This window comes from Oryzias melastigma, linkage group LG20, assembly GCF_002922805.2.
Source record: "Oryzias melastigma strain HK-1 linkage group LG20, ASM292280v2, whole genome shotgun sequence".
NCBI lineage: Eukaryota > Metazoa > Chordata > Actinopteri > Beloniformes > Adrianichthyidae > Oryzias > Oryzias melastigma.
In genome coordinates this window covers 3,771,213-3,792,354 of record NC_050531.1, presented here as the reverse complement: position 1 = coordinate 3,792,354, position 21,142 = coordinate 3,771,213, and the positions used below count along the sequence as shown (strand labels likewise).

Here is a 21,142-nt window from a genome sequence, read left to right as displayed (position 1 = left end):
TATATGTATTTACTTTACATGTTTTATCTTCTGTTTAAAACTCACAAAAACAGTTTGATCTTAATTTAATAGATATTTTTTGCATTTAAAAAAATGTCGCTCCGAATTAGAGGTGGGAATATTGAGGTGCCTCACAGTACGATTATGCAACAATTATCAATGCAGATCTGCCTGTTTTTTATGTTTCTCTTTACTACAAGACACTAGATCAATATGACTCACTTTTAGTGTATTTTTATGTAAAGACAAGATCAATAAATTTGTTTAACTTTGATTGAGAACATAAAAATCCTGACACAAAAAAATATTTGCCTTAATAATCAGAAATCTTTCACAGCATCAAAATGGAAACACTTCCTGAACTCAGTGGCCTTGTGGTAGAGTGTCCACCCTGAGATTGGAAGGTCGTGTGTTCAAATCCCGGCCAAGTCTTCCCAAAGACTTGCATTTAAAGGGGTTGGATATTCAGGTTAAACCACCAAATGGTTCCCAAGCGCAGCTGTGTCTGCAGCTCACCTCTCCCCCAGGGGAGGGGTCAAGTGTGGAGAATTAATGTGACAAATAATGAGACTTTAACTTTAAGTAAAAGAAGAGCTCTAAAGCATCAAAGCACAGACCACAAGCAACAAGATAAGTGATTTTAGTAAAAAAAAAATGGGAATATATTAATAAAGGGGAAAATAATTGATAAAATGGGAAACAGACTAAGAAATTGGTCTTGATTTTAGACACGGATTGGTTTAAAAAGGTCTCAAAAAGTCTTAAATGTAACTTGAAGAAACTTGTAGGATCCCTGAACTATCAGAAACGGTCTAAGTCGTCATAAATCAAGTTATCAGCTATGTCCGAATTCCCTCCCTGCTCCATAAATACTAAAAAACTATATAGTGCACTTTTTTTTAAATGTCGTCACTGATTTCATAAAGTGAAAATCTAATCAGTATGAACATTTTATGACGACTATTTATGAATCCACTGTGTTCTGATGATGAAAAACTTTGTTTTATTGAAAAAATAAAAAAAATTCACTAAAATTGCTCAAACGCAGTGCATTGTGGTCTATATTCCCCTATCTAGTGATGCACACTGGTTTTGTTGCATTCTGGGAAATCTCTGTCTCTCCATTTTAGATTTGTAGATGAGGACATCGACCTTCATCAAAGCAGAATTTAGGAGCACCGTTCACGTCTCGGGCGTTCTTTATCTCACAGGGAGCAGATTCTGCGGGTGAAAGAGGACGAGAGCGTGCCCTTCCTCCTGGTCGGTAACAAGTCGGACTTGGACGACCGGCGGCAGGTCAGCGCGGACGAGGCGAAGGCCCGCGCGGAGCAGTGGGGAGTGAGCTACGTGGAAACTTCTGCCAAAACCCGTGCCAACGTCGACAAGGTTTGTGTTAGCACGCTAAACGACAAATGTGTTGACTTAGGAGGATTAAAACTCTTTTTTCTTTTTAGGTGTTTTTCGACCTAATGAGAGAAATCCGAGCGAGGAAAATGGAGGACAGCAAAGAGAAGAACGGGAAGAAGAAAAGCAAAAGTTTGGCCAAAAGAATCAGAGAGAGATGCTGCATTTTATAGTGCAGACGCCGAAGTACACACACATTTCTCAGACTTTTGCATTTATTTTGTGCCCAAACCTGACCGTGACGTCGTGTTAGTGGCCGTCAGGACATCTGACCGCGGGTCGGGCGTAGTACGGTGGCACTCCATACACCACTTATAGCTCTAACTGTTTATGTTCTGACACTCCAGATATTTCCTTATTCGACAGAAGTGTAATTAGACGGACGATGTTTTATTTAAAATTAGGCCTAAGCTTGATAATAAGCCCTGATGAGCTTTCGTTGTATAGTTTTGTGTGTGGAACATCTCTGCAGCGCGTTTTGACTGAAAAACAATTTAAAGAGGACGCTGATCCATGCTAACTTCGTCTTTGCTTAAGATAACAGCAACCAACGGTGGAAATGAAATTTAATGCCATTCCGTTTCCAAATTCCTCCTTACTTTGCAAATATGTGGAAGTTTTTTAATTTAAATTTTTTATTTTTGTCGGAATGTGATGTAGAAAAGAGCACTAACGCTTCCATTTCCTTCCCTCTTCTCCACCTCCTCCTCTCCTCAAATGCACAAACAACCTTCACCCTGTAGGGGATTTGAAAACACTTGAACTTTTCAACACATTTGCTTCATTTCAATTGTTTTGAGAATAGAGGAATCTCTGGTGCTCTGATAAAAGGTGATTCCGTAACACTAAACCTTTTACACGCTGCACTCGTTCATAAAAAAAAAGCTTCTTTTGAACTCACTTTAATCACCAACTAATTATTTTCTTCTTTTGTCAGTATACTTAAAACAACGAGACTGAAGTGAAGTGGTACCTGTTCAAAAACGATGCTGTCGGTTACCAAAGAAAACAGCTAGCTAGTTCAAACAAGTGCCCACTCGCTAATGTAAGTGTCTGAAAACCTGCCATAGAGAAGACGGATTTAAAAGAAGAAGCACTACAATGTCTGTGTGAAAACTAAAAAAATCAACAGGGTGAAAGCAAAAATATCTCGCTGTGAGGACATGCAAGGTTATGACGGCTTTAGTAACCCTGTGCATTGCATCACTGTTGCCTCTCTGTCCATTGTGAATGTGAATAACTTCATTCGTGGATTCTGCGTCTGTGCACGCGCCAATCGCTCAAATTAAACTAAAATTCCACATAAAAGCTGAACAAATAGGAGGGGATTTTCAGGCACGGATGCAGAAATCATGAATTTGACTTGTTTGTGTCGTAGAAGTCTGATGTTCTTCCCTTTCATTTATTCCTTTTGCAACTGGTGCCAGACTCCTCCCCGGTGTTGACGTGACGTAAAACCACCACTTTGGACTGAAGATTTCAGGCGAATCTAAGTAAACTAAATGAATAACTGTTATGTGATTCAAGGCAAAACAAACATCTACCCTTTTTATTTTAGACCGCAAATGTTTCCAGATTTATCTTAAAATGTTTTTTTTTACGTTATTGTGAGTCCATAAGGCGCCCCCTACAGGTCTGCCTCCACGCTATTGAAACTGAGAGTAAGTCTATGCAAAAAATGTTGCTTGATTTGCAAAAGAAGAAACCGCCCAGCCAGCAAGTCCAAGAGGCCCCCATATGGTTTAAGAGTGGGTAGGAAATGTGGGTAGGCTCGCTACGCTAGCCAGCCGCCCCATGGACAGCAAAGCATGTTAGCTCGCTACAGCAGAGGTCGTTAGCTTGCTACAGGGGAGCTTGCTAGCTCAACACAACAGAGCTCACTAGCATGCTACAGTGGAGCTTGCTAGCTCGTAACAGAGGAGCTTGTTAGCTCTCTAGCACGCTACAGCGGAGTGTGTTAGCTTGCTACAGATGAGCTTGGTAGCATGGTACAGCGGAGCTTGCTAGATCTCTACAGAGCTCGTTAGCTCACTAGCACGCTACAGCAGAGCTTGCTAGCTCTCGACAGAGGTGCTTGTTAGCTCACCACAGCGGAGCTTGCTAGCTTGCTACACAGGCACTCTATAGCTTGCTACAGATGAGCTTGCTAGCATCCTACAGTGGAACTCGCTAGCTTACTACAACAGTGCTCGTTAGCCTACTACAGGCGAACCCGCTAGCTTGATACAACGGAGCTCACTAGCATGCTACAGCGGAGCTTGCTAGCTTGCTACAGATGAGCTTGCTACAGATGAGCTTGCTACAGATGAGCTCGCTAGCATGCTACAACTGAGCTTGCTAGCTTGATACAACAGAACTTGCTAGCATGCTACAGTGGAGCTCGCTTCAGCGTAGCGTGTTAGCTTGCTACAGATGAACTTGGTAGCAAGGTACAACAGAGCTTGCTAGATCTCTACAGAGCTTGTTAGCTCACTAGCACACTACAGCGGAGCTTGCTAGCTTGCTACACAGGCACTCTATAGCTTGCTACAGATAGGCTTGCTAGCATGCTACAGTGGAACTCTCTGAGAGCTCGTTAGCATACTACAAGTGAACCAGCTAACTTAATACAACGCTCACTAGCATGCTACAGATGAGCTTGCTACAGATGAGCTCTTTAGCATGCTACAGCAGAGCTTGCTAGCTTGCTACTGATGAGATTGCTAGCATGCTACAACGGAGCTTGCTAGCTTGATACAACAGAACTTGTTAGCATGCTACAGTGGAGCTCGCTACAGCGTAGCGAGCCTACCCACTGAATTCCCACTTAAGTCAGTGTGGTCAAACACAGGTGGGGCCACCACAGAAACTGGACAAACCCAATCGGCCCCAACATTTTCTGCCCATATTGAAACCATACGGGGCCCACTTGGCCTTGCTGGCTGGGCTGAAACTGAAACTGAAACTGAAGTCGGTCTTAAACTACCTTAAAAAGCTGGAGGGTTTTGGACGCCCTTCGGCTCCAATGAGAGAGGATGCGGCGTTACCCAGAAGTCATAGCGCTTGACAAATATCTAACTTTTTACTGTTGCTGTGCTTTTGTTCGTCCATCGTTTAGCTGAAAGGTGAAACTGAAGAATGATTGTGGAGTTTACTGAAGAGCACACAGTCGGATGTGAACCTTAGGAAGCGTTCCAAGGGCTGAAGCGACCGGCACAGACAGATTTTACTCTGAACTAAAGTAACTAGCATCGCGCTTGCTAATCGTACTATCAGCTTAACACACTCATCTACTTATAAATAAAAAAAACACAACTTTTTTTATTTTATTCATAATTTTATTGACTTTATGGCCCAAAATGTTCAACGTGATGCAAAATAAAATGTGTGAAAGCTATGAGCAAACTGTCCCCCTGGGTATTCCAATACCTTCGGTTTGCCTTTTATATAAATACCTGTAAATGAAAAATAAATATGTACGTCTTTTGGCTGGATGGTTGTATGTTTGCCATCAGTTTCATGTTTCCTTCATGTTTACTTTTTTTGAGCGTAACCACTAATGTAGCCTTTTTGTGAATGCAAGAGGTGAAGCTTACATTTCAATTCATTTTTTGTGAGTTATTTGAAAGTGGCTAATAAAATGGATATTACTAATATCTTCCAACTGTATTTGTTCTTTTTTTCTGCTATTTTCTATTAAATGAGAATTAATTTACTTATAAATAAATTGTCTGCAGGTGGCGACGAAATGTGAAAACATGGACCTTTAGAAATGTGTTTATTTTGCTGAAGCTCTTTATTGACAGCTTTTGTCCCAACATTTAAACTTTATTTAAACTGTTTATTTTAACAACTTAAGGAACATACAGTTAAACCAATTCATTGATATAAGAAAAAGTGAGAAATTAATGAAAGTACCAAACATAAGTAAAAAAAAAAAGAAAAGTAAAAACATTACAAAATATACACCATAATAATAAAAACAACTTGTTTTTTTAATGTAGATTTTTCAAAAATTAGAATATATTGATATTTGATATTCTAATATTTTCAAAATTATTAATATTCAATATATTTACTGTGTTTTTGAGACTTTTTTTTTTAATTTTGCAAATTGAAGCAATCAATGGGTTTATAATCAGCAGCATATATATGTAAAAAAATAATAGAAAACTATGTTTTAAGTTCAATAAAAAGCAATGTTTAGAAAAATAAAAATGTTTAGAATTTAGAGTATTTTTTTTTTTAAAATAAGATGCAAATATGTAAACATCTAACATAGATTGAGCAAATAGTGTTTGTGTACTTCTGAATGTTTGTTAAGAAAAATATAAATAAATAAAGGTCACCAACAAGTTTATCAACAAAATTACTCAGCAAAATCTCTGTTAGCAGCATTTTTATGCCAGGAAGAAGAGATATTTGGAAATAAAAGTGACATTATTTGTTAAAAAAACTCCTAATTGTACCTAAAATATATTATGTTTTATTAAACTGATTAATCACCAAGACAGAAGAGTTTATTTTATTTATTTATTTTTGGAGAATATTTTAAGAAACCTCACTAATTTTAAAAGTGGGGGGAAAAACATTATTTGGTAAATGCACCTGAACCCCACTTAAACCTCTTCTCTTTTGGGGCCTATTTAAATTAATATTTATTGTTCAAAACATTTGCTGACTTAAAATTAACTGATAAATAGAATAAATGGCCAATATTTATTAGATAAAAATGTATTAGATAGTTAATTTCTCCCCGTGAGATAGTTGTTTTATTTAATGCTTTACGTATTTAATTATTTTTACTTACTTTTATTTATTTATTAATTGTTATTTAAAAAACGGGAAAAATGTAAAATTATAAAATAATCACGACGTTCTATTTTGAAGAGAAGGGTTTCCCCTTGTTGTGACGTCATCTGTGACGTTGTTTACGCACTCGAATCCTATTGGTTCGTTTCGACGTAGAAGGCCTGGACTTTGAAAGCTGTGGCCCTGGCGAGCTGTACCGTTAGCCACATTGAAGTTGTAGTATTTTGAAATAAATTCCAGGATTTTTTCCCTAAAAGCTCTTCGCTGCGAGTCATCTGATCGTAATCTGGGATTGTGGATGATGTTAAAAGACGGAGAAGAGTCCTCACGGTGAAAGTTCAAGCGCACGCGCCTTACTTCATATTGACTGAGTTGAACTCCACAGAAGGGAAAAGAAAAGCCGACCGGCTAAGTTGCTAGCAGGGAGCTAGCCTCCGACCTCACTTCCTTGTTGCATCTGCGAGTGTGATGGAAGTTTTTTATGGAGGCGTTTGACTGTTTTTATTGTTCATTTTTAATTGAGAACAAATAGTTATTTTCATGGACAGTTAAAATTTAGTAGACGTTGTTTTTAAATTGGAAATTGTTTCGGGACAATACGAACGTTCACCATGAAATGGAAAACCACTCTGTAGCCGAACGGTTAGCATCGGCGGACTAGCGGGCTAAACCGACTAGCCTTCGCTAACAAATCCTGGATATGTTTGTTTTTATTACTGGAACACGGCGGTTAAGTATTATAAAATTGTTACATATTAGTTGTGACTAAAGTGTTAGCTTCCACGGAACACAAATATTGTCTTTATCGGGGGTTTGATAGCATCTGAATGCTAAAGCTTGTGATATAAGCTAGCTGTAATGTCAGCTTAGTAGCTAAAGCTAGCCCAATGTTGTGTTTCATGAATCGACAGGGGGATACAGTTCTGATTTTATAAACTTATTCCTAACTCAGCCTTTATTTGAGACATAAATGCCCAACTCGGAGGTGCTTCGCGACGGCCGGGGACGGAGCCCCGCGGAGCTGCCGAATGCTAACAGGCAGGGGAGGCGCAGCAAAGCGGGGAGCGGTGCCGCTCCGCGAGACAGGCGCCGCGAGAAGGGACGGTCGTCCGCCTCCCGGAGGAAGAAGCGCAGGCAGCAGAAGGACCGACACTTGTGGCATGCGGTCACAACAGAAGGCCCCGACAGGAGAGGCGAATTCGATAAGGAACTTGAACTTCGGACATTAGTAGAATACGACGACGTGAGCTCCCAGTCGGAGCGATTCTCCGGGAGCCCCTCTCCTAAAATTGACCCCCACGCCGAGAATCTGTCAGTGGATCGGATCAGCAGTGGAAACTTTGGGGAGTATAATGGACCGGCCTCCCTAGAAAGGGGTCAACTGAGAGACCGGGATGCTTTATACCTCAGTAAAGAAGAACTAAGAGGACCATCCGAGAGGAGCAAACAGGAGAAGGAGTTTGCCAAGAAAAAAGATCACCAGAGTCGTGATAGAGACTCCTTAAAAGTCAGAACTGGAGGAAGCCTAGGCGGCTCTAAAAACTCAACACGGAGCGGTGACAAAAACGGCAAAAGGACATCTTCTTCTTCTCAATCTGCAGATAAAAAGAACACAAAGAGACGCAAAAGCAAAACGAGATCCGATAAAGAGACACCGTCCGCGTACAGAGACGCGCCGCAGTCTTATCGGGAGGACCGCGAAGACCCCAGGGCGTACAGAAGAAGCCCTGGCTTTAAAACTGAAAGTCCCTATGGGACATCCTATTCCTTTAACTACCAGTCTCCTGGTAACTATGCCCAGCTGGGATCTAGAAGAAGTCCAACGTATGGAAGTAAAAGACATTCTCCCAGTTCCACGTATTACAGCCGGGATGAAGTGTATGGCGGATATGGAATGCCAAAGTCGCCCAGTTCGTATTCAAGCAACAAGAGGAAGCGATCCCCGGCGAGTCCAGCCAACTGGAGGAGGTCACCAAGTTACGGTCGACACAGCCCATTCGAACAAGGAGAGTTCACCTCAAGTCCGTATGGAAACCGGAGAAAATCTAGGAGTCCATACAGGAAATCCCTGAGTCCAAGTCCGGATGTCAGGTGCGTTTTGACTAGTGGTGCCACAAACGATTATTTTCATAGTCGACTAATCACCAATTTCCAATTAGTGGACTAATTGGGTCATGAGCAAACTGGATGTAAAGCACAAAAACTAACTAACTAAAATATAAATGTATATCATTACCTACGATGATGTGAATGCTATGAGCTGAACTTGGCCACTGAAGATGATGGTGCAGATAGCCAAAAACGCTGAAATTGATAGCTGAAATCGCTGAAGTTGATGGCCAGCTAAAATATTAGCTAAATACCAAATTCGCCTAAAAAAAAAATGGAAAAAACCTAAGTTAGCCAAAACAGCTAGCATATAGCTTAAATACTAGCTAAACTCCAAAATAGCCTAAAAAACAGAAAAAGCATAAATTATTAAAAATAGCTAGCATGTAGCTGAAATATTGGTTAAATGCCAAATTTTCCTAAAAAACAGAAAGAGCCCAAATTAGCCAAAATAGCTAGCATGCAGTTGAAGTATTAGCTAAACTCCAAATTATTCTGAAAAAAACCTAAATAAGCCAAGATATCTAACATGTAGGTGAAATAATAACTAAATTCCAAAATAGCCTAAAAAAATGCCTAAATTAGCCAAAATGAGCCTAAATAGCTAGCATGTAGCTCAAATATTAGCTAAACTCCAAAATACCTTAAGAAAATGAAAAAAGCCCAAGTTAGCCAAAAAGCTAGCATTTATCTTAAAATATTAGCTAAACTCCAAAATAGCCAAGAAACAAAAGAAAGCTTAATTTAGCCAAAATAGCTAACATGTAGCTGAAATATTAGCTAAACTCCAAAAAAGCCTAAAAAACCTTAATTAATGCCAAAATAGTCCAAAAGCTAACAGAATGCTATTATAACTTTCAACTTTACTACACTTCGATTCCATATAATACAAAGTAATGACTTATCGACTATTAAATTAGTCGTCAAATATTTTAATAGCCGACTGATCGTGGCAGCTCTAGTTTTGACTTGTATTATTGACTTATTGGGAAAAACCTCCACATGTTATAGTTTTCATCCATGATTCTCTCCGCAGGAGACCCGCAAGATCACGCAGCAGAAGTCCGTTTTCCTCTTCGAGGCACTCGCGCTCCCACAGCCGCCACCGACACTCTCGCTCCCGCAGCCGCCCTTCCAGCCTGTCTCCGAGCACGCTCACCTTCAAAACCAGCCTCGCCGCCGAGCTCAGCAAACAGAAGAAGGTCAAAGCTGCAGAGGCAGCCGCCAAGGCCAAAAACTCCAGCAACACATCGACGCCGACCAAAATGTCTCTGTCCGCCCACCAACCCAGCCCCAAATCCAACCACACCACCAAGAAGGGGCGCCCCCCTTCCCCACCTGCCCCAGAGAAGGGGCCCCGGACCCCCACGTCCAGCCAGCCTCAGTCTCCTGCAGATAAGTCGGTGAAGAAGACGGCAGAAGGCAGCAGTAAGGGGAAAGAGGAACTTCTACACAAGAAGAAAGCACCAGCGTCCGGGCCGGTCAAGGAAAAAGCCGCCGGCCCGGTCATCACCACTCTGCCACAGCTGCCACTGCCCCAAATCATTACTGAGAACACAGACAAAGGAGACAAGTACGTCAGCTCCACATCCACAGTTCAGCATCCAGTCTATCACATTGATCTTGTTTGTTTGCTCCCCTCCATTCATAGTTTGAAGGACGGCTCGCTTTCCGGCAAAAAGAAGTTGGAGAAAAAAACGCGCCAACTTCTGACTGACCTCCCCTTGCCCCCCGAACTCCCCTGCCCCTCAGTTTCTCCAAACAGCCCGCCTGAGAAGCAGGAAAAGTCCCAAACTCTTCGTCGGAGACCGAAGTAAGTTCTCGTCAACACGCCTTTGAAGACCCACTCTAGTGAAAATGGAGATTTTAACATGTTTAACTGGACTTTTTCCAATGATGGTGGACATATTTAAAGAAAATTAAGCTTTAAATTGTATTTTAGAGCATTTCTTTATTGAAATTGTTGTGAATTAGGAGCAGATTAGAAATGCAGTTTGAAAAAGATCATATTTGTGAAGCTCCGCCCCATTCTGATAAATCCCCTTCTATATAAATAAAACCATGATCGTCTTTGTTTTCCTCGTCTGAGCTGATATCTGGATCAAAACTATATGTTAGGTTGGGGTTTTGGGGGCTGTAAGCCTGCAGGAAAGCGTGTAAACAGATGTTTGATGGGAAATGGGGGCGGGGTTGCTCCACACAAACTGTCCCGCCCACAACTTAAAGGTGAATTTCTATGAAATAGCTAAAAAACAGTGTCATCATAATTAAAAGGCCACTAAGAACGCTGTTATAATAAATCTGAAGATGATCGGAGTAGGTTTGTAACAATTTTCAATGAGAACTCTACTTTATCCTTTTCTGCTTTTACCAGAATTTGTGGCCCGAGATACGGTGAGATCAAGGAAATAGAGATCGATTGGGGTAAACGATGTGTGGACAAGTTTGAGATCATTGGAATCACAGGAGAAGGCACCTACGGTCAAGTGTACAAGGCTAAAGACAAAGACACCGGTGGGTTCTCTAGAAATGTTCCATTTGTCTTCATGTTTATTCAATATTTGTGTTTATTTATTCTTGTGTTGATAAAGACCGGACTCATTCTTGTTGTTCCGTCTGTCGTTCAGGTGAAATGGTGGCTTTGAAGAAGGTCCGCCTGGACAACGAGAAGGAAGGCTTTCCGATCACAGCCATCAGAGAAATCAAGATCCTGCGACAGCTCAACCACAAGAGCATCATCAACATGAAGGAGATCGTGACGGACAAAGAGGACGCTCTGGATTTTAGGAACGATAAAGGTTGAACATCAAATGTCTTTACCTTTGACATTAAAAATTTGTGAGGTTTAGGGCTATCACAATTAGTCGAATATTTAAAAAGTCGACAGCTAATTTAATAGCTGATTAGTCGTTTTTTTAGATCTCAAATTTATGGTGCGCATCTTTCTATGCCGTTTCTTCCACCGTCTTTGACACACATGTGCAATAGTGCCAATCTGGGTCGGTAGTGATGTCACAGGAAGTTTTAGGAAGACACAGGTGCTACAATAACACACCAACAGTGTGTTTCTGATGCATATAGAAACAACTGAAGGAAATAAACTGTAAAATTCATTAAAGGTTTAATAGACTGCCCCCCTATGCATGATCTGATTTGTAGTTTAACCGAAAAGATAATCAGCGATTAGTCGTGTAATTTGTAAATTAATTGACGATTTGTTGTCTAATCTAGTGTAGTTATCATATTTCTTTAGTTTAGCTTTCATATTTCTGTAGTATGGCTATATATTTCAACAGTGTAGTAATCATATTTCTACAATCTAGTTATCATAGTCTAGTTATCATATTTTTATAGTCTAGTTATCATTTTTTATAATCTAGTTATCATATTTCTATAGTCTAGTTATCATTTTTTATAATCTAGTTATCATATTTCTATGGTCTAGTTATCATTTCTTTTATAATTTAGTTATCATATTTCTATAGTTTAGTTATCATTTTTTATAATCTAGTTATCATATTTCTATGGTCTAGTTATCATTTCTTTTATAATCTAGTTATCATATTTCTATAGTTTAGTTATCATTTTTTATAATCTAGTTTTTACATTTCTATAGTCGAGATATCATATTTCTATAGTGTAGTTATCATTTTTATTGTGTAATTTTTATGTCTATTGTCTAGTTATCAAACTTTTTATAATCTAGCTACAATATTTCTAAAGTTTAGCTTTCATATTTATGTAGTCTGGCTAAATAGTTTTACAGTCTAGTTATCATATTTCTACAGTCTAGTTATTATATTTTTACAGTCTAGCCATCATATTGCTACAGTCCAGTTATGATATTTCAATAGTCTAGTTATCATTTTTTATTGTTTAATTTTCATATTTATATATTCTAGTTGTTGTATTTCTATAGTCTAGTTATCCATTTTTTATAATCTAGTTATCATATTTCTATGGTCTAGTTATCATTTCTTTTATAATCTAGTTATCATATTTCTATAGTTTAGTTATCATTTTTTATAATCTAGTTTTTACATTTCTATAGTCGAGATATCATATTTCTATAGTGTAGTTATCATTTTTATTGTGTAATTTTTATGTCTATTGTCTAGTTATCAAACTTTTTATAATCTAGCTACAATATTTCTAAAGTTTAGCTTTCATATTTATGTAGTCTGGCTAAATAGTTTTACAGTCTAGTTATCATATTTCTACAGTCTAGTTATTATATTTTTACAGTCTAGCCATCATATTGCTACAGTCCAGTTATGATATTTCAATAGTCTAGTTATCATTTTTTATTGTTTAATTTTCATATTTATATATTCTAGTTGTTGTATTTCTATAGTCTAGTTATCCATTTTTTATAATCTAGTTATCATATTTCTATGGTCTAGTTATCATTTCTTTTATAATCTAGTGATCATATTTCTATAGTTTAGTTATCATTTTTTATAATCTAGTTTTTACATTTCTATAGTCGAGATATCATATTTCTATAGTGTAGTTATCATTTTTATTGTGTAATTTTTATATTTCTATTGTCTAGTTATCAAACTTTTTATAATCTAGTCACAATATTTCTATACTCTAGCTAAAATATTTCTAAAGTTTAGCTTTCATATTTATGTAGTCTGGCTAAATAGTTTTACAGCGTAGTTATCATATTTCTACAGTCCAGTTATGATATTTCTATAGTCTAGTTATCATTTTTTATAATCTAGTTATCATATTTCTATAGTTTAGTTATCATTTTTTATAATCTAGTTTTTACATTTCTATAGTCGAGATATCATATTTCTATAGTCTAGTTATCATTTTTTATTGTTTAATTTTCAAATTTCTATATTCTAGTTGTCGTATTTCTATAGTCTAGTTATCCATTTTTTGTAATCTAATCACCATATTTCTATACTCTAGCTAAATTTTCTAAAGTTTAGCTTTTGTATCTATGTAGTCTGGCTAAATAGTTTTACAGTCTAGTTATCATATTTCTATATTCTAACTATCATTAGTCAGGATTTTGATTATTCGACTGTTCATATAATCGTTTTTCAGCATCCCTAGTGAAGTTAAAGTCATTTTTTGACTTCCAGGTGCTTTCTATCTGGTGTTTGAATACATGGACCACGACCTGATGGGTCTGCTGGAGTCTGGACTGGTTCACTTCAACGAAAGCCACATCAAGTCCTTCATGCGACAGCTGCTGGAGGGTCTGGATTACTGCCACAAGAAGAACTTCCTGCACAGAGACATCAAGTGCTCCAACATTCTGCTCAATAACAAGTGAGGCTGAGGCAGAAACCGCAGCTTTGGGTTGTTCCAGCTTTAACCAACTGCTTTTCCTCCCAATCAGGGGTCAAATCAAGCTGGCAGACTTTGGTCTGGCTCGGCTCTACAACTCCGAGGAGAGGTGAGTCTCGTGTTTTAGAAGAACCGCCTGAACTCTGACCACACTAACTTTTAATGTTGCTTCCAGTCGCCCGTACACTAACAAAGTGATCACGCTATGGTACCGTCCGCCGGAGCTGCTGCTGGGAGAAGAGAGGTACACCCCCGCCATCGACGTGTGGAGCTGCGGGTAAGGGCGCCGCCGGCGTTCATTCAAAGCTTGTGATCAACCGTCGAATTACATGCTGGGATTCTGTCGCAGGTGCATTCTGGGAGAACTGTTTACTAAGAAACCCATCTTTCAAGCCAACCAGGAGCTTGCACAGTTGGAGCTCATCAGGTGAGAAGCTGCTCTTCTCAGTTTTTTCTTTCTTTTTTCACAGATTCGTCTCTTTTATGACACACGTCGGCGAGAAAATGTGACACTAGTCGACTATTAAAATGGTCGACGACTAATTTAATAGTCGATTAGTCGTTACTTTATATTATATGGACTCAGAGTGTAGTACAGTGGAAAATTTTAATGACATTCTGCTAGCTTTTTAGTTTAGCAAATATTTCAGATGCATGCTAGCTATTTCAGCTAATTAAGATTTTATTTCATTTTTTTAGGCTATCTTGAAGGTCAGCTAATGTTTTAGCTGCCTGGTAGCAATTTTGGCTGATTTGGGCTCTTTTAGTTTTTTAGGCTGTTTAAGAGTTTAGCTAATATTTCAGATACACGCTAGCTCTTTTGGCTAATTTAGGATTTTCTCAGTTTTTGGCTAATTTGGAGCTTAGCTAATATTTTAGCTACATGTTAGCTATTTTGGCTACTTTAGGATTTTTTTAGGCTATTTCAAAGGTTAGCTAATGTTTCAACTGCATTCTAGCTTGTTTGGCTAATTTCGTTTTTTTAGGCTAATTTGGAGTTTAGCTTATATTTCAGATGCATGCTTGTTATTTTGGCTAATTTGATCTTTTTCAGTTTTCTGCTAGCAATGTTGGCTAATTTATTCTCTTTTAGTTTTTTATGCCGTTTTAGAGTTTAGCTAATATTTCAGCTACATGTTAGCTATTATGGCTATTTCAGGATTTTTTCAGTTCTTCCAAATTTTTTTTTTTTTTCAGTTCTTCGAAATAGCATACCTAGCATGCTATTTCGAAGGTTAGCTAATGTTTCAGCTGCATTGTAGCTATTTTTAGTTTTTTTTTTTAATTGAGTTTTTTCAGTTTTTTTATTTTTATTTTTATTTTTTTTAGTTTAGCTAATAATTCAGCTAGATGCTAGCTGTTATGGCTAACTTATGCTTCTTTCAGTTTTTTTAGGCTAGTTTTGCATTTTACTAATATTTTAACTGGCTATTAGCTTTAGCATGTGCAGCTATCATCTTCCGCTATTAGCATTTAGCATCTTCAGTGGCCAAATTAAGCTTACAGCATTCACACTAGCATTATCACAGGTAATGCTATATATCTAATTTTTAGTCAGTTTAAAGCTAATGATGGTTAAGACGTGTGCTTTACATCCAGTTTGTGCATGACCCGATTCGTCGACTAATCTGAAAAAATAATAGTTGATTATTAAAGTAGTCGTTTGTGGCAGCACTATATTACAGTAAATGTTGTTTGTTTCAGTCGTATCTGTGGCAGTCCGTGTCCAGCCGTGTGGCCAGATGTCATAAAGCTTCCGTTCTTCAACACCATGAAACCAAAGAAGCAATACCGGAGGCGGCTCAGGGAGGAGTTTGCTTTGTAAGTCGGTTTAGACCATTTTTCCTCATAACCTGACCTTGTAATAAACGTAATGTGGTGGTGTGGTCGTCCAGCATCCCTCCAGCAGCCTTGGATCTGTTCGACCACATGCTGAACCTGGACCCCGGCAGACGCTGCACGGCCGAACAAGCGCTGAGCAGCGAGTTTCTCAAGGACGTGGATCCTGACAAGATGCCTCCACCAGAGTAAGTTCTGGCTCACACTAATCTCACTTTTTCCAAAGTCTACAAATTATTAACTTTTCTTTTCCTTTTACTCCAGCCTCCCCCTTTGGCAGGATTGTCACGAGCTGTGGAGTAAGAAACGGCGGCGGCAGAAGCAGATGCCGGAGGAGCTGGTGGCTCCAAAAGTGCCGCGGAAGGAGCTGGGTCTTGACGACAGCCGCAGTAACACTCCTCAGGGGTTCACGGCGTCCGGCGCCATGAAGACCCAGAATGCAGCAGCTTCTGCGCTGCTCGGTGAGGATCGTTTCACCAAATGTGCTTTCAGACCGAAACTTCACAGCTTGTTTGAGACTTAAATGGCTGAGGAAGACGAACTGATCGAAGAACATTGAAGAAATGCTTTCTTCTAGATATTTATGCAATCTAGCTTTCTTATTTCTATAGCCTATCATATTACATAGTCTAGTTATCACATTTCTATAATCTAGTTATATTTCTATAGTCCAGTTATAATATGTCTTTGGTCTAATTATCATATTTCTATAGTCTAGTTATCATATTTCTATAATCTAGTCATCATATTTCTATAATCTAGTTATCATATTTTATAATCTAGTTATCACATTTCTATAATCTAGTTATCATATTTCTATAGTCTAGTTATTATATTTTATAATCTAGTTATCACATTTCTATAATTTAGTTATCATATTTCTATGGTCCAGTTATCATAAACCCTAGTCTAGTTTTCATATTTCTATTGTCTAGTTAGCATTTTTCTATAATCTAGTTATCATTTTTCTACAGGTTAAATATAATTTTTCTCTAGACAGACTATAGGAAAATTAAACTGTAGAAATATACTAACTAGATTGTAGATACATAACTAGTTTATAGAAATATGATAATTAAACTCTAGTTATCACATTTCTACAGTTTATTGTCATATTTCTATAGTAAAATAACACATTGATGTTTTTTTTAGCATTCCTCTGCTTCATTGTCAACAGACTTTGGTTTAACTGGTTTTGTCTTCCTCCAGATTCAAAGGGTCCAAACTCTCAGTTCACTCAGGAGCAGCTGGCGGTCCTCCTGAACCTCTTGGGTCAGTCCAAATCGGCCCCCAGCACCAGCCAGTTTGTCCAGTCTATGAGCACAAAGGTGAACCAGGAGACGCTCCAGCTGCTCACCAAAGCCTTAGCCCCCTCCGACCCATCTGAGCCTCAGCCCGCATCCGCCAAGCCCCCCCAGCCCGTCCCGCCCGCAGGAGTACCGCGCACGCCCCCGCTGCCCAAGCCACCGTCGCCCCCCATCGCGGCGCCGTCGAGTATTCCAGAGGGAGAGGCCGCCGCCGCCACGCAGACGGCCATGACCATGCTGCTGGCACAGCTGCTTCAGGCTCAGAAGACTCAGAGACCGGAGCTGAGCGACGGCGGGGAAACCGGAGATAGCAGCAACCCCACCGGAGGCGCCGCGCCGCCACCGCCACCCCTGGAGGTCAAACAGCCCCCAGAGCCCAGCCCAGTCTCTCCAGGTCAGAACATTCTAGAACCTCAACGTTCAAACAGACGACTCGAGTAGGAACCTGCTGGGATAGGCTCCAGCAGCCATGACCCGGCTGCTGGAGCCTATCCCAGCAGGTTTAGAAGACGGATGGAAAACCCCAAAGTTTGATTCCTTCCTCCTATTTCTAACTTGTCTTTAAGAGTTTTCTCATCCAGAATTTTTTTTTTTTTGTTATTTTAACTTTTCTAGTGAAATAAAACAGCCCAAACTGCCCCTCCCCCACTGTAACTCTGTCCCAGATCTCTATTAACTCACTTACTCAAAAATGTATTTTCTCATGTTTCAAATTAAAATAACCCACTTTCCCCCCTAAAAATATTAGCTGACTATGTTTATTTTAGACTTAGCAGCTCCTAAAAGAAAAATATTTGGCTCAAATAAAAAAAAAGCTAATCTGGATCATAATAATGTTATAAATATAGTTTCAAACAGGTAAAGGTCAGAGAGTTTCTCTGCCATGAATCAATGAGTGGAAACTTGTTAGCTTGTCAACTTTCATACGTCGTTTGTGGCTCTGCAACAGACTAGCTGGAGGAAATTTGACACAACCCAACTGTGGTTGGGATAGGCTCCAGCAACTTCCGGATTGATTGGGTTTAGTTAGTTTAAAGCTAATGATGGTTAAGATGTGTAAATAAACCTGATCTCTCAGCAGCATCTGGGTCTTCCATCATGCAGGAATGAGGCTAAAATCTTGGCGGTAGCTCCTCCCACATGCGTCTGGTTTTGGAGTGAACGCAGCATCATTCTTTAGTGTTTCCTCGATCCCTACAGATGTTTGAAGTAACGGAATAAAAGTTAACTTTTGTACATTTTCTCGGTTTTGCATCTTTTTAGATCATCTTCTTTGTTTTGCAGTGTCAGAAGTGGGCGGAGTCTCCATTTTGCCTCCAGACCAGAGACCACCAGAACCTCCGGAACCGCCTCCCCACGCCGACCTGGACTACCGCCAGCCGCCGCCGGAGCCCAAGCCCAGCCACGCCCCCCCAATGCCCCCCATCAGTGACGGAGTGAGACCCCCAGAACCAGACTACCCCCCTCTCCCCCCCACGGAGGGTCCGTTGTACGGAGGCGAGTACAGCCACCCGCCTCCTCCACCTTTCCCGCCGACAGGCTTCGCTGACAGTTACATGGGCCACATGCTGGGCGGGGGCCTGATGCCCCACCCCGACCCCTTCCCCCCGGCAGCACCAGCCCCCGCCCGACCCGCCAACATGGTCTTCAGCGGGGACAAGGACCACCGCTTCGAGTACAATCACAGCCCTCTGCCCGTGGAGGCTCCGCCCAACGCCCTCCACCTGTACAACCACGCCACCCCGCCCATCCCGGGACAAGCCTGGGGGTCCCCGTCTCAAATCGGGGCTCCTCCTCTACCGCTCGGCTTCGTTCCACAGATGAACTCTACGGCGGCGATCAGGGGGCGAGGGCTGCCCTTCTGAGGAACCTGGAGATGCACATGGCGTTTTAATAATTTAAATCCGTTGTATTTTTTCCTGGTTGAAGGACGTGGAATAACAGCCGAGGAGCTTTTCTGGCTCGTACAGTTTTGGTATTTTTTGTAATCTATTCTGCTGTCCTCAATCGAACTTTGGTTTAGGTGTACACGTCAGACCCGGTGACCCCCACCGTTCCTCTGTAAAGCTCCAGGGCAGAGTAGTATTATTGTTTTCAGCTACTGACGGAAGTAGGAAGAAACTATTTTGGCTATGAAAGGAGATTTCGCGGCGACGATGGCGGCCCTTTTTTTGGTCGGCCTGCTTGAAGAAAGCACTTCTAACATCTGCAGCGAGTCTGCTCTGAGAAAAGCAGTTTTTTCCCCTTTTTAACGTTTTTTTTTGGCTGTAAATGTTGTAAAATCATAAGTAAAACACATAACCTGAATTGAAAAAGGAAGCGTTTTATTTTGTATTAAATTGTTTTGTCCCCTCCTTCTCCTCGTCTTTTGGTAAATGTTTATTGATGAAAGGGCGGAAGGGTGTGGCTCCGTTTTCTGCCACTAGGGGGCAGTGTTCTATTTCTGTGCATTCATTCTCTCCACAGGGAGACCCGGCGGATCCATCAGGCCTGTCCATTCACAAGAAGAAGAGTCTGCAGATTTAATCTGAAAGTATGAACTTTCAATTATTACACATTTTCATGAGATCTAATCATCTAAATTCTACATCTTTGCTGTTTTTTCTCTGATCTAAGGCGCCACAGACTCCAAAACCGCGGTCACGGCGGCGTTTCTGCAGACTTCATCTTGATGCATCTGCTCTTTGTTAACACTCATCACATCCACGTCTGGATTGATCGCGCCGCAGAGCCCGTTATGAAAAAAAGGCGATTATCTCAAGAGGGAATCCATTCCGCAAAGCTAATTCCGAACGTGGAAGACGGCTCGTCTGTGATTAATACGGCGTGGATGATGGATTGCTGAACATTTACGGTTCTTGTGGTGAGCCCGGCTGTATCATCTTTTTTTTAGGGGAGTGATTGAGAGAACATCACACAAACATAGGAGACCAGCTCTGAATGCTGGCTTTGAGTTTAAAGCTAAAATGGATCAAATAACATGAAACTCTGAACTTATTTTGCGTCATTTAGATCAGTTTGATTCAAATCTGTCATTAATTTCAATTACTCTGCATTTTATTTTTGCTTAGTCATGGTTTCATACATTTTAAAGGGTTTCTAATACCTTCTGATAGTTAATGAGACAACAACTTTATTCTAATTACCTGGAAACTAATAGAGAAAATATCTGAGCAATTAACCAAATATTGATGAGTTCCACTTAATCATCTTTTTATCTCTTTTCATCTTTTAAATAATATTTTTTCTTTAAGCCTGTGTCGTTTTCTAGGACATAGTTTCTGCAAAGCATGTGAAGTTATTAGAAATTCACCTCCGAGTTGTGGGCGGGACTGTTAGCAGGGTAAGCCCGCCCCCACTCCCCGACATCCATCTACTTACGTGGTCTCCCACTATCGTACAGCCCCCAACTTTCAATTTAATTTTAAATTTTCTTTATAAAATTACACAGTTTTCATGGAAGTGGGTCATTGTTTATGTATTTGTTAAAGATTTTTTTTGTTTTTTAGGAAAAATAAATATATATATTTTTAAAAGTGACAACAGTTCACAGATGAAGCTCAAAGATTCAAACGTTAAACTAAAACTTTTTCAATTTTCAGAACCTCTTTAAATACAGAAATCTGTGAAACCCTTCATTCAAATATGAATCAAACTTACCTTAATTTAGTAAAAACAAGGGAAATTTAGATTTTCATAGATAGAAATAAAGAGGAAAGAATGCTTCTTTCAAAACAGGAAACATTAACAAACAAAAGTTTCTCTCCGGTTTGTTTGTCTGCAAAAAAAGAAGAAAAAAAACTGGATTGTATTTTCTCAGCAGCACATCCTTTTTTTTTCTCCTGAACATTTAAGAAACTAAAGGTTTGTTTCTCCTGAGCATTGATTCAAACTGTCTTTGTTGCAGTTCTTCCTCTTCCTCTGGCCTCATGCGCTCAAGTGAACAGAGAAGATCAGACGGCTCAAGTGAACCAAAGAAAAGAAGAATTAAACTTTTCAGTTTGTACTAAAACTTTACTCTATTTACATTTAAAGTAACATTATTGAGAATAAGTTACACAAATAGTTTACCCAAATTTAACTTTTTTTGCTTGTTTTGTTTCAGAAAGTTACCCAATCTGGCAACCCTGCACGATTGGGAGAATAAATTATAAACACACCATCAACAAATAAACTTTTTCTGAAACTTTTAAAGCAAGGGTGGCTCTTTGCTTAAAATAAAATGTAAAAAGTAAAGATGCGTTAAATTGTAATCCACTGGATTATAAAGCAAATTTTCTATTTTTGAACAAACTCAGAGATTTAAAGTGTTTTAATTAGCTCAGATTTAGTTTTTGTTTGTTATATTTATGAAATGCACCAAGAACAGTAAAATAAACAGT

At 39.6% G+C, this 21,142-nt stretch overlaps 2 protein-coding genes across 3 annotated transcripts in view; both read left to right on the top strand.

The window, feature by feature from the left end:
- The window catches only part of ralaa (v-ral simian leukemia viral oncogene homolog Aa (ras related)), a 9,231-nt gene extending 4,192 nt beyond the window's left edge, over nt 1-5,039 (top strand). For both annotated transcript variants that reach the window (XM_024280593.2, XM_024280594.2), the window contains exons 4-5: nt 1,212-1,386; nt 1,455-5,039. In XM_024280593.2, coding sequence (XP_024136361.1) covers nt 1,212-1,386; nt 1,455-1,577 — 298 coding nt within the window. In that variant the 3' untranslated portion in view covers nt 1,578-5,039. The remainder of the gene's footprint in view (nt 1-1,211; nt 1,387-1,454) is intronic.
- A 1,314-nt stretch (nt 5,040-6,353) lies between these two features.
- Nucleotides 6,354-19,126, top strand: cdk13 (cyclin-dependent kinase 13). Its single transcript, XM_024280579.2, has 14 exons — nt 6,354-8,286; nt 9,341-9,877; nt 9,956-10,117; nt 10,679-10,818; nt 10,932-11,102; nt 13,407-13,596; nt 13,667-13,723; nt 13,790-13,891; nt 13,964-14,041; nt 15,319-15,435; nt 15,510-15,641; nt 15,718-15,914; nt 16,663-17,154; nt 18,045-19,126. Exons 1-14 carry the CDS (start codon nt 7,166-7,168, stop codon nt 18,623-18,625), a joined length of 4,077 nt encoding a protein of 1,358 aa, XP_024136347.1. The 5' UTR covers nt 6,354-7,165; the 3' UTR covers nt 18,626-19,126.
- Nucleotides 19,127-21,142: the final 2,016 nt, after the last annotated feature.

Coding starts and splice junctions, on each gene's coding strand:
- cdk13 (XM_024280579.2), top strand. CDS start 7,166: ATGCCCAACTCGGAGGTGCTTCGCGACGGCCGGGGACGGAGCCCCGCG. Junction 10,118..10,678: donor ACTCTTCGTCGGAGACCGAA/GTAAGTTCTCGT, acceptor TGCTTTTACCAG/AATTTGTGGCCCGAGATACG. Junction 11,103..13,406: donor GGATTTTAGGAACGATAAAG/GTTGAACATCAA, acceptor TTTGACTTCCAG/GTGCTTTCTATCTGGTGTTT.